The sequence below is a fragment of the Gopherus evgoodei genome, chromosome 1 (assembly GCF_007399415.2).
Source record: "Gopherus evgoodei ecotype Sinaloan lineage chromosome 1, rGopEvg1_v1.p, whole genome shotgun sequence".
In the NCBI taxonomy this organism is placed as follows: domain Eukaryota; kingdom Metazoa; phylum Chordata; order Testudines; family Testudinidae; genus Gopherus; species Gopherus evgoodei.
The window spans coordinates 76,071,015-76,083,268 of record NC_044322.1 but is presented as its reverse complement, the minus strand read 5'-3'; the positions used below and the strand labels follow the sequence as shown (position 1 = coordinate 76,083,268).

The window sequence follows — 12,254 nt, the reverse complement described above, 5'->3', positions numbered from 1 at the left end:
TGTTTTCCATGTTTTTAACTTTGGTTGATTCTTTTTTTTTTTTTTTTTTAGGTTTGCATTTTCATGTATATGGGAAATGAACCACAATGCTGAAATTTTAAAAACCAGATTTACCAAGAGTGTTATTAATTCCAAGGTTAGTTATGTGTATTAAAATATTATTGTAATGCTTATAAAAACAACCTGGATAAACTGTACTGGAAACTGAATGTCCTAAGGATCCAGAGACTGAATATATAGGAGGGTTTTTTTCCTTCTTTTCATTACTCCTTTTCTTTTTTCCAAGTTTTTATTTCATTTTATAATTAGAAAATGACTTTTTAAATAAAGTCAAAATAAATGCCTTGCCTGAATCAACATATTAAGGCAAATAAACAAGGGGTTGCATTTCTCTTCCTATACGTTTTGGCCTGATATACGTTCATAAATGTATGTCAATAATGGGCCTGATTTTCAGATGTGTCAAGCACCCGTAACTCCTTGTACAATCAATGGGAGTTGCAAGTGGCCAGCACGTCTGAAAATCAGAGCTGACATGTCTCTGAGACATTAAAAAGTACAGTGCAAAAGCCAAATTTTGTGCATCTGTAGATGTGTTTTCTGTTGTGTTAGTCTCAGAACACTTGAGGATGATGAGGTAAATTCAGTGTTGAGTGGTGGTCTTTGGGATTATGATTTCCTTGTTTGTGCCGGTTTTCAGCATACTTTGACAATGAACTGTGGCTTGTATTTTCAACAGAGGGAAGAACATTTTGCTGTTCAATACTCAGTTGTATGTGGTATTGTCACATTGTTTTTCTTTTCAAGGCATCCCTTACATATGCTGAAGCACAGATGAGAATTGATTCTGCAAACATGAAAGATAATATTACTACTAGTTTGCGTGGACTAAATAAATTAGCAAAAATTCTGAAGAAGAGAAGAGTTGATAATGGGTAAATTTGTTCAAATTGGTTTTAATTTCATGGTCTCATCTGTTTAGTTGTTTTAAATCTGTCCAACTATATCATGCTGCTTGGTGTTAGTCTGCACCAGCCAATGTAACATTTCAAAGATCAGTGCTAGATTGCCATTTTAAAGTAATATAGACTATATATAAGGTAGTTATTTTAAGTTCTCCAAGTATATTTAACTTTTTAATTTTCTTTTGTAAGTTTGCAATAGGTATTTGTCATAAGATTTGTATAGCAAGCCAATTATATTTTAAAGCATAGCCACTTACTGTTTAGACTTGTTTTTGAGTTAAAGGAATGCCAGAAAGTTTCTATAGGGTGGGGGGGAAACCACTTAGAGAATTGAGGTTCTAACTAAAACTGAAACAACCTGAGCTGTAGCAGACTGCTGGGTATCATTTGCAATACTTTAATGTACAAGAAACTTATAAAGGAGGGGTTTTGTTTCCAGCTTTCATCTTACAATATTCAGTCGCCTCAAGTAGGTGCATATTTAGGAATGTTAACTTTTCTTTATCCCTGCAAGAGGAATGTGTGCATACTTCAAGCTGAGGATGTAATTCCCAGTTTGAAGAGACATGTGCTAGCTTGCCCCGAGTATGTACTAGCATCTCTGATGGGCATACACTTGGGGCTGCTAACTCCTTCCACTGTTGTAACTACAGTCTGTCTTTAGCACACTAGTGCGAGTATGTCTCCTTGAGTTGGAAATCACACCCCTAGATTGAAGTGTAGACATACCCATAGAAGTGCAGTAACATTTTGGTTTGGGGCTGATCCTCAGAGATGCCAAGCACCCCTAACTCCTGTTAATAGAAATGAGTTGCACTTGCTTGACTTATATCAAAGTCAAGCAGTGTAATTGTTCAGACTACTTAAACTGAACCTTCCAGTACTTTTTGCTGTAACACGTGATTATTTTGTTCTGTTTATTGTCTTTCAGGGCTTTAACACTTTCCTCACCCGAAGTTCGTTTCCATATGGATAGTGAAACTCATGATCCTATTGATTTGCAGACCAAAGAGCTGAAGTATGTGTTATGGGTTTCTGGTAGGAGGAGTTGTTTTGTTTATTGAATAGTGCATTTGTAGAGTCCACTTAAGTTTGGTCAGTTAATCCTAGATGATTGTATGATTTCTATGAATTTCCTAAGTCTATGGAATATGTAAATCAGAGTGGGTCCCTAGTAATATTTCAAATTGATATCTTACTTTTTACGAACTTAGAACAAAATTTTCAAATCCTGAGTGTCTAACATTAGTGTTAATGGCAGGCTCAGCACTCCCCGTCAATCTCTTGTGGGGCTACCTAACAGTTGATGAACAAAGATAAGAGCTCAGTTTGCCTGCTGAAAGGCAGAGGCAGTACCAACTGAAACGCAGTGAGCAGGGGAATGAGAGGGTAGAGTCCAGCTTCCATGCTGCACATACAGGAAGCAAATGGAGAATCCCTTCCCCAGAATCCTGGAGCATGTGGAGATGAAGCAGAGGGATCCCTACCAGCTCCCTCCTTGGCCTGAAGTTTGGGGGCCAAGGGAGGACAGAGCATGGGGTGGGCACACTGGGAGACAGATCTGGGCAGACACACAGCATTTATATACATGCACAATGATCCCGAGACACTTTATGTTAATGTAGGACATAGTGCTACCAAGAGACTTTTGGGAAGGGGGGAACCAAGCTTATCTGTGTAGCCAGCTCCTTGTTTTCCCTTTAAGCCCAGCCCAACCTTTGAGTCAAATTTAAAAAATTTTTTAACTCCATTAGATCTTCTCAACTTATTTTGCATAGGTGCACATATGTGCAAATGAGTTTTTTTATGTATAGTGTGCTTGAATATTGGAACAATTATATTAAGAAAATGTAAAGTGGCTCATCCAGCGATTTCCCTTCTGAGTAAGTGCTGAATAAAGCAATGCCATGGTGATCTGATTTACGGACTTATTGTTGTGATTTTTCTCCCCATTCTTCCCCTCAGGTAAATTGTAGGATTGATTTAGTATAACTTTTTGCTTCTGTCTCTACTTCCTTTTTGGACCTGTGTAAATATATGTTTGTCATTACATATTTTACGATTTTTGTCTACTTATGTTTGTATAAATGTTCCAAATTGCTAGTTTACTAGACTCAGTTTTGGAATCTTATCAGAAGTAGTAAAAAGACTTCTTTATTGAGTGCTTAAGCAAATCAAAAATTTAAGTATTCTTCTAACAGTGCAAAATGTTTCCTGTTGACAGAGAAACCAATTCCATGGTTGAAGAGTTTATGTTGCTTGCCAATATCTCCGTAGCAAAAAAAATTCATAAGGAATTCTCAGAATATGCCTTGCTCCGGAAACACCCGGCTCCTCCTCCATCAAATTATGACATCCTTGTGAAGGCAGCGAAGTCCAAGGTAAGTCTTAACATTTTAGAATAAAGTAATTCTAAATAAAGGCCTATTCTTTGCTTTTCTGCTGTGTAGACCTTTCTCTAGTGGGCCACTTAAATTCCAAAATTCCATTATTTTGTGTATTCTGTTGTGTTTTTAAATCCAACTTGGCCCTGCAGCATTTAGTCTGTGCTTTGTTCCACCAACCCATTTGTCAAATACCTTTTTTTGAATGAAGGAAACAATACAACCTTAAATCTTTTATATCTTGTGGAAGGCTGTTTTTCCCTCTTAGTCTAAGAGCTCTCTTTAAGATAATTGTGTTGTGTTGTATTTTATATCATTTATGCTGGTTAATGTATTTTGTATTTCCTTAAAGGGAGTGTCAGTGACCTGTAGTTAATGGGGTCTGAAAACAAATATGGCTGTTGGAATCTAGAAATAAGCATAGTATTTAAACCACTGACTGGTCATGTTTGAACACAAACTGAGGTCGGGGGAGGGATAGCTTAGTGGTTTGAGCATTGGCCTGCTAATCCCAGGATTGAGAGTTCAATCCTTGAGGGATCTGGGGCAAAAATCATCTGTCTGGGAATTCATCCTGCTTTGAGCGGGGGTTGCACTAGATGACCTCCTGAGGTCTCTTCCAATCCTGATATTCTATGAATGCCAAAACAACTAATCTTAAAGTTACATGTTCTTGTGTAACACTTAGATCAGCGGGATGAGTTAAGATTGGAATTAACTAAAAAGTTGTTGCCTTTCATTAAAGAGAAGTTGAACTTCAATCTTTTTCTGTCTGTCTATCTTAGGTACACCTTTGTGCCCCTTTCGGATTGAACTTCTTAAAAAAGTTACTACTTTCTAGAGGCCGTGCACAATTTCTTTCGTGATGAAAGTTCTGCCCCTGACTTGGCATGGTCTTGGATAAGTCACTCCTTAGCTGTAAAATTGGGATGATTTTTGTGTTTCTAATCTGAAAAATGACTGTCAAAATACCATTTTTTCCCAGTGGATTTGATCTGTGTGTGTATTGAGAGTCCTGTTTATCTAGTATAGTAGCTAAAATTTTAAACTACTGTTTGCCTGGTAAAACCAATAATGCAATGGAACAATGAGTTGGAATTTGTTATGCCTTGTATCATCAACACTCATGTTTACAAAGATCCATTTACAGCATCACCACTGAGGACATAATTTGACCTGGAGAATCTTTACTAGTGGTGTTGATGTTCTAGAAGAAAAGAGCCCCCCTTTGATTTGGAGAGCTGCTTGGATTTGTAGGATTGGCACTTGAAGAAACTCTCTTTAAAACTGAGCAAACTTATCTTTCTCCTGTTTTTTTTCTTTTTTTTTCCCTGCATCTCACCTTCAATCATTGTTGAATGAAGAAATGAAAAAGAAATCATAAAATGATTAATTTTAACAGTCATTTCCTCCACCCTCCCTCTGCTACCCTGCTAATTAGATCTGACATTTTGCTGAATTGTTAGACTGTTGGCTTTTAGCTCTTTGCTGCTGGCCCGTCAAAGTCCATGTGCAGAACTGTACTGTTCTTTAAGGTATTGACATCTTATCAGATTGTCAGCACTTCTTAGGTGATTTATCAGATGTGACAGAAGTTCTTAAACTGGGGGGTAGGGAGGCGTGGAATGTGTTCTGGGTGTGTGAGACAAGTTTTAGGAAAAAAGAAAACTTATTGCACAGATTCAGAGCTGGCCAGCTGGAGAGCGGCAGCTGCTGGTTGGGCACCCAGCTCTGAAGGCAGCACTGCCACCTGCAGCAGGGGAGAAGTAGGGATGGCAATACCATACTATGTCACCCTTCTCAACTGATGCTGATGACGCCCCTGCCTTCAGAGCTGGATGCCTGGCCAGCAGCCACTGCTCTCTGCTCTGCCTTCAGAGCGGGGTCGTCAGAGAGCAGCAGCTGCTGGCTGAGGACCGGGGGGTGTCGTAAACTACTACAGACACAAAGAAGGGGGGCACGATCAAATAACTTTGAGAGCCACTGAGATGCAGTATGTGGGGCAGCACGTACCTGATAAGTTTGGAAGTGCTAAGATGATGCTGTTAAATTCCTTCATATGGCTTTGAAAATTTTTAAGGATTTGACAATAATATAACTGGCCTTTTTTTCTTACAGAATTTGGAAATTAAGACTGATTCAGCAAAGGCTCTAGCTGACACTTTAGACAAAGCTGAATCTCCTGAATTCCCATATCTAAATACGCTATTGCGAATCTTGGCTACTCGCTGCATGATGCAAGCTGTGTACTTTTGCTCTGGAATGGATAATGATTTTCATCACTATGGCTTAGCATCACCTATTTATACACATTTTACTTCACCCATCAGAAGGTAATTTACTTTATGGAACTTTCAAAGGAAAAAAGCGAGAGTGATGAATGCATTAAAACTACTTTACGTATTGTATCATGCCTCATAATTAACAACATTTCATTGTAGTTCTTTTGATTTATATTTGAAAAGGATGACTTGTGCAGTGCTCCTGTAATCTTGGTCTGACTCCTGGGTTCCTAGGTTTGCTGTAACTCTTTCCCATGACATCAGGCCCAGTATTCTGATTTCAGTCATACATTCCATAAAATAGGACTGTTTCTGTATTCTAAGTGGAAAGCAATATATCCTTAATACATGATTCTGGTGTATAAAAGCACATTTTTTATGTCTATTTAAGATGAGACATGCCAAAAAGAACCTGCAGCAGAATCTGGTTAATCATTGCCATGTAGGAGCTCTGCTGCAGAATTTGGGTGTAAAATAATATTTTGAGAGGGATTGATTTACGTATATAAAACGTAACCTTAATTTAACATTAACTTAGTAAATGACATTGAATCTGTACGTTACACAGGGAAGCAAGTAACTTACTATTGGCTTAAGTGACAATGTGATGTGAAAACCAAATGTGAATGTAAGAGGGTAATTCCAATGTATGTGTTTTTTAAAAGAGCTTATTTTTATGATTTCCCTGACATACAGGTGGATCTAAGTTTTATGGAAACTACCTGTGCTTATCTTTACTCCCTAGATGTATATTTAAGGCAAATGTGTTGTATATAGATAATTGAAATTCCTGTGGAATACATATGTATAACTGTTGGTAAATTGTAAAACTGTTAAAAGTCCAAGAATAATATGTCAGTAGCCAAACTGGGTATCTTTTTGTGTTAAGCAAAAGTTATTGCCCTGCCGTAATTTCATACATAATCGAGTTCAGTTGTGTTCTGAAAATTGTTAAAAATTGCATTGGCATTCTATGGTGAATCAATCATTCTACATTTAAATTTGCTCAACTGACAAAAGAAAAAAAAACTATGGCTCAACTGCCAGTGTGCAGACTCCCCCTTGAATTTGAAAGTCTGTGTTTCTGGTTTACACATCACTAATAATAAAAAGTCTGCAGGTGGAACATAGTAAAGAATTCTGTTGATGTAGAAATTGGAAAGTAATCTTGCATCACCGTGCTGGCTCTGCAGCAGATTTTTTGTCACTAAAATAAGCAAATATAATCTTGAATTCACACAGGGAACAGTTCTGTTCAGTAAAGCGATGTCCTTTTTATAGAGTTGCTTATCGATCTTTTATAGAGTTGCTTATTGACTGCAAACAACCATAACGCCAGTTCAATAAAGTCCCTTGTCTGGGATAAACTTTTTTAAAAAACTTGAGTAATTTCATTCATACAAATAACATGAGATTCAGAAACTTCCAAAAAATGAGTACATTCTGATATGTTGGCTCAGACTTCTGTTAGTGATTTTTATCTCATCCGTGCAGGTATGCTGATATAATAGTACATCGACTGTTGGCAGTGGCTATAAACGCAGACAGTACTTACCCAGAACTTACAGATAAACATAAACTAGCAGACCTATGTAAAAATCTCAACTACCGACATAAAATGGCTCAGTACGCACAGAGAGCATCAGTTGCATTCCATACCCAGGTAAGTAGTTTTGAGATGGGGTCATGCTTTTCAAACTGTTGGAAAGAGTGAACATTTGTAATAAGAGCTACATCTCTGTAGGTAATATTTTGGTGTACTGTGCAGGGCAATAACATACAAGTCAAGTCTGAAGCATGGAAGGAATGGTTACAGGCCTTGAAAACTTCTCTTTTCTAAAGAGACTATACTCAGCATTAGAGTGCTGCTTCTAAAGAACATCTTAATTTTATCTAGAATAATAGATAAGGTACCTCAAGGACTCCCTGGTACTACTTTTGTTTTTAAAAATACCGTATACACTACTGTAATGTGTTTTTAAAAAGTTTATAAATACATTTTAAATTTAAAAGACCTTGACATTGAGCCCAGGATTATCTGAACCCAACTACAGCAGCTAAATAGCAAAAAGTTGTGAACTATAGCCAGATACTTTAATTAATTACACCATCTGAATGAATAGTATGAACATGCTTTACTTGTGATTGTTTGATAATTGTCTTCATAACAAGCCATTATAACATCAGTTTTTAGTAAAACTTTTCACCGCCTAAACATTTTGTTTTTATCCTCATTGATTCATCTCTCTTACAGTTGTTCTTCAAAAACACAGGAGTAGTGAATGAAGAGGCGTATATTTTATTTGTAAGAAAGAATGCAATTGTGGTTCTAATTCCCAAATATGGTTTAGAAGGAACTGTCTTCTTTGAAGAAAAAGACAAACCAAAACCAAACCTCAGTTACAATGATGAGGTACAATATTTAAGGGGATTTTATTTTTATTTTGGTTTTTCATTTGATAACGGGGCACAATCTAAAATCAGTATTCCAGTAGTTACATGCAGGGAATTGGCATAAGAGATTGTATACTTAAAGTTATAAACTAATCTGTAGTAACAGCAATTCATCTTCATACTCCTTGTGTGCAAGTTTTTAAATACAGAAGGTTCTGAGAGAGAACAGCATTCATTAATTCTTAATGAAATCCAGCTATAGAATAATTATTTTGAGCTCGCTTTTGATTTTTTTTTTTGATTTTTTTTTTAATTTAGTTGATACTTTGGACGGTCAGTGTTCTCTCTTAATTAGCATATTTTTAGGCTTATCTTTAAGAATTATTAAAACTACAGGGAAACTTCTTTGATGCATGTCGTTTGTGTGAGCATTAGGAGTTGTGAATGGTGCCTGTTATAAACTGGGAAAATATATAGTTGGTAGCAAAAATAAGAGAGCTAAGATATTGGGGATGAATTGTAAGCCTCAAGTATTCAGATATAAAGTTCCATGTTGTAAAAATTTTGACACATTCCAGGTACCTTCACTTACAGTGGAAAATACAACGTTTTATCCATTTGACAAGGTTAAAGTGAACGTCATGTTAGATGCTTCCAACATCCAACACCAGAAAATTCGTATGGCGCTGGTAGAACCCAAGGTAAGGCACAGGCTTTACAATGCAAAGCAACATATAATTCAGGTGTCTTAAAACTATTGCATAGGTAACTTAATATTTAACTTCTTAAAAAAACATTATTTCTATTTATTAGGAGGTTGCAATAACACAAGTCACATCTACTTTTAACAAAAACAAATCTGACTTCAGTGCCTTTTTAAAAAGTCGCTTCTACATGCTGCAGGAGACATATATTTTTAAAATTAAGGTATTTAAGAAGGGGTTCTAAAGTAAATTTCACTTCCACAAAGCACCTTGTCCCACCAGTGAGAATTCCACTGGTCGATCAGAAGTAATATCTGACTTGAACTTCAAAGCCCCAGCCCACAGACCATAAACTTGTAATTGACTCTCTAAAAGAGATGCAGTTAACATGCCTGTTGACATTAGTTTGAGGGTCCTTTTCCAGATTGAGAAATACATTACTACGTAAATATAATGTTAATTTAAAATTCTATGGGCAAAATGACAAGTTTTAGCCCGTGCAACTATTGGTTTACTAAGAATCATAAACTTGGTACAGAAATGGCTGTTCCTTTTCACAGCAACTTCTGTATATGCCCAGCTATCTTGCCTAGAATAAATTTCATAAGTATTTCATACAGAAATACCATGTTGTAAACTATAAGCTAGTCTAGTACTAGCAGTTAGCATCAAGTCTATAGATCTTGGCCTCTTCCCCCGTGCATGTAAGACACCTGTATTCCATCTCTTTGTACCTCAGGCTAGCTGACAAATTTTACATGATGACAGGAGCTCTGAAACCACCAATAAGGGATTGTATATTTGCATTCAGCTATTTCCAATTTTTAGAGATTGAAGTGATAAATAGTAGACAAATGTGAATTAAAAACAATATAAGTAAATGTTAATTGGAGTCTCTTTCCATTCCTGAGTATATAATCATTTATGTTTTGGATTATTTTAGGAAAATGATTAATCTGTTTCTAAAATTTTAGATTATCCTGATCTTTGAACTCTGCCAATACAAGACTTTATTTATAATTACTTTTGGTCCTAGTCTTTGTCCTTGCTCTTAATAATTTCTACCTCACTTTGCATTGTGATTTGCTGTAGCAACATCATGACATTTATATGGTGACTTAGACTTTATCTTCATACCTACTGTCAGAGATACTCATTCCACTGAAATGTCAGATGTTGTCTGCATACATACCTACATGTAACTTTGGTTAATTGTTTTAGAGCCATCTCGTCTCTCATTTATATTTTTGACAAGAAAGCAAAAACTAAATGTTTGCTTTAACCTTTTTCTGATATTTTTTTCTCCCTTTGTGATAGATACTGGGAAGTGATATTCCAAATCAGACTGCAGAGCTGAGCACTAACAGTGAACCAGAGAAAAAGAAGAAGAAGCTGAAAAAATAGCTGCATTCAAGCATCTAATAAATTCAAGTGTTACGTATTTTGTGTTTGAAGAGGAAATTTGTACACTTCAAGATTTCATACAACTTTTTAAAATTTACTTTTTAAATGATATTTTTTAATAATTTTAAAACTATTTGCATTTTTATTTCATCTCTTGTGCACCCAAGTGTTTGTAATAGTTCTTAAAACAAATATTTCAATGTGTTCATATTGCAGATGAAAATAAATACTCATGTACAATGAAGGAACATTCCCGGCAGAGTTCATTATTATTATACCAGAAGTGGGAAATCAAAGGACAGTGACTTGTAGCGATTTGATAAAGTAAATTATTGTCCATTACACAAATCTTAGCTGTTTTCTTAATCACCTGGTCCTCTGAATATTACTTCTGATATTTCTGATCGCATTAGTAGCGTATTGGTACAGTTCCACTCAGGAGGAGTCTGCAGAAGTATAAGGTCTAAATTATGCTGTTAAAGTTACACCAATATTGCACTTCAAATTGAAATGTTTTTACTGCTCAATAACAGGAGAGGATTGAAAGATTCCCCAATTAGTGTGGCTGAAAAGATTGAGAAAAATAAGTGTGAAATTGGTGAGGTGCTAGGACCCAGCAGTAGCCCAGGCACAATGGAGGAGGAAATGTTCTCTTCTGCCTCCTCCCCTGCCATGTGCTAACACTTCCTCCCCTGCTTCCGAGCATTAAGGGCTAAAAGGGCAGTTAGATGTTGCAACACCGAACTCCTAGCCCAGAGGTCGGCAGCCTCTGGCACGCGGCTCACCAGGGTAAGCAGCGAGGGCGAGGGATATTCTGTCCGCTGCTTCCTACCACCCCTGTTGACCTGGGATGGCGAACCGCGGCCAGTGGGAGCCGCAATCAGCAGAACCTGCCAACGCGGCAAGTAAACAAACTGGCCCAGCCCGCCATGGTGCTTACCCTGGTGAGCTGCGTGCCAGAGGTTGCCGACCCCTATCCTAGCCTGTCACTGAGTGGAATCCTCTTTTATGGAGAGATTTAGGTGCCTAAGAAGGGGGTTCACAGAAGCCATCAAGCTGAGCAGGGAGCCACCTAAGGTAGGCAGTAAGAAGTGCTGAGGCAAAGGTTGGGGTCTCAGACCCATTCTTCAAAGGCAGTTACATACTTTACTCTGGGCTGTAGCAAGGTACCTACCTGTCTCTAGAATTCTCAGCCATGAACCTTCTTTGGACTGCTGGACCTAAGCTAGCCAATAAGAAATGCTGAAGAGAGGCGTTGGCCTACGCCCCACCCCTTAAAGATAACTAGGTGCCTATTTTGCATCAGGATTCACAGTGGTGAATCCTCTCCTGGCGTTAGGCACTTAAGTCACAGCAGCAGTGACTGAATCCCCACCCCTTTATAGCTAATAGCCCATCTAGAGTGTCTGTCCTCTGCCTGGGTTAGAGCAAAGACTTGAATCTTCCATATCCCAGGCAGTACCCTAACCAGGAGTCCATAAAGTCACAACAACCCCAGTACGTGTGTGTGTGTGTAGTTCAACAGGGAGGCATCTGTAATTGTTTGGTCATTCCTACACCTGAACTAAGCACTAGGTACTTCGCATTGTTGCTTGTTGAAAGAAGCACGTGCTGATGGATTGACCCCAACTTGGATCCTCTACTAACAGAGAGCCATGGGATAGAGTCAGGTACATCTTCCCTAGAGCCACGGACTCCTTGCAGAATGGTTGGAATCAAGGACTTTCTTGTTTGTGGCACTACAGAGTATGGCTGTTTGTTGTCATAACCCTTGATTCATAGCAGCAACATAGCCAGCCCACCTTATAGTTCACAGCTGAAGAATATTTATTCCACTACGTAATAAATTATAGAAGGTCTCCCCACCACCTCCAATATCAATTGGACATACCTGTGATGGCAAGAGTGCTGAAAGGAACTAACTTTTTTTTAAATAGTTTCTGCAGTAAATGGTGTTGAAGACTGTTGAATGGATAAGTCATGGGTCGGCAACCTCTGGCATGCAGCTCACCAGGGTAAATACCCTGGCAGGCCGGGCTAGTTTGTTTACCCACCGTGTCGGCAGGCTCGGCCGATCACAGCTCCCACTCACTGTGGTTCACTGCCCCAGGCCAATGGGGG

General features: G+C 37.9%; 1 protein-coding gene across 1 annotated transcript in view; it reads left to right on the top strand.

Moving 5' to 3' along the window:
• DIS3 (DIS3 homolog, exosome endoribonuclease and 3'-5' exoribonuclease) overlaps positions 1-10,377 on the top strand; it is a 30,217-nt gene extending 19,840 nt beyond the window's left edge. The window contains 9 exon segments of the mRNA XM_030566434.1: positions 52-136; positions 808-935; positions 1,897-1,983; positions 3,190-3,346; positions 5,468-5,682; positions 7,126-7,294; positions 7,886-8,044; positions 8,604-8,726; positions 10,047-10,377. Of these exon segments, the coding sequence (XP_030422294.1) occupies positions 52-136; positions 808-935; positions 1,897-1,983; positions 3,190-3,346; positions 5,468-5,682; positions 7,126-7,294; positions 7,886-8,044; positions 8,604-8,726; positions 10,047-10,133 (1,210 nt within the window). The 3' untranslated portion in view covers positions 10,134-10,377.
• Positions 10,378-12,254: the final 1,877 nt, after the last annotated feature.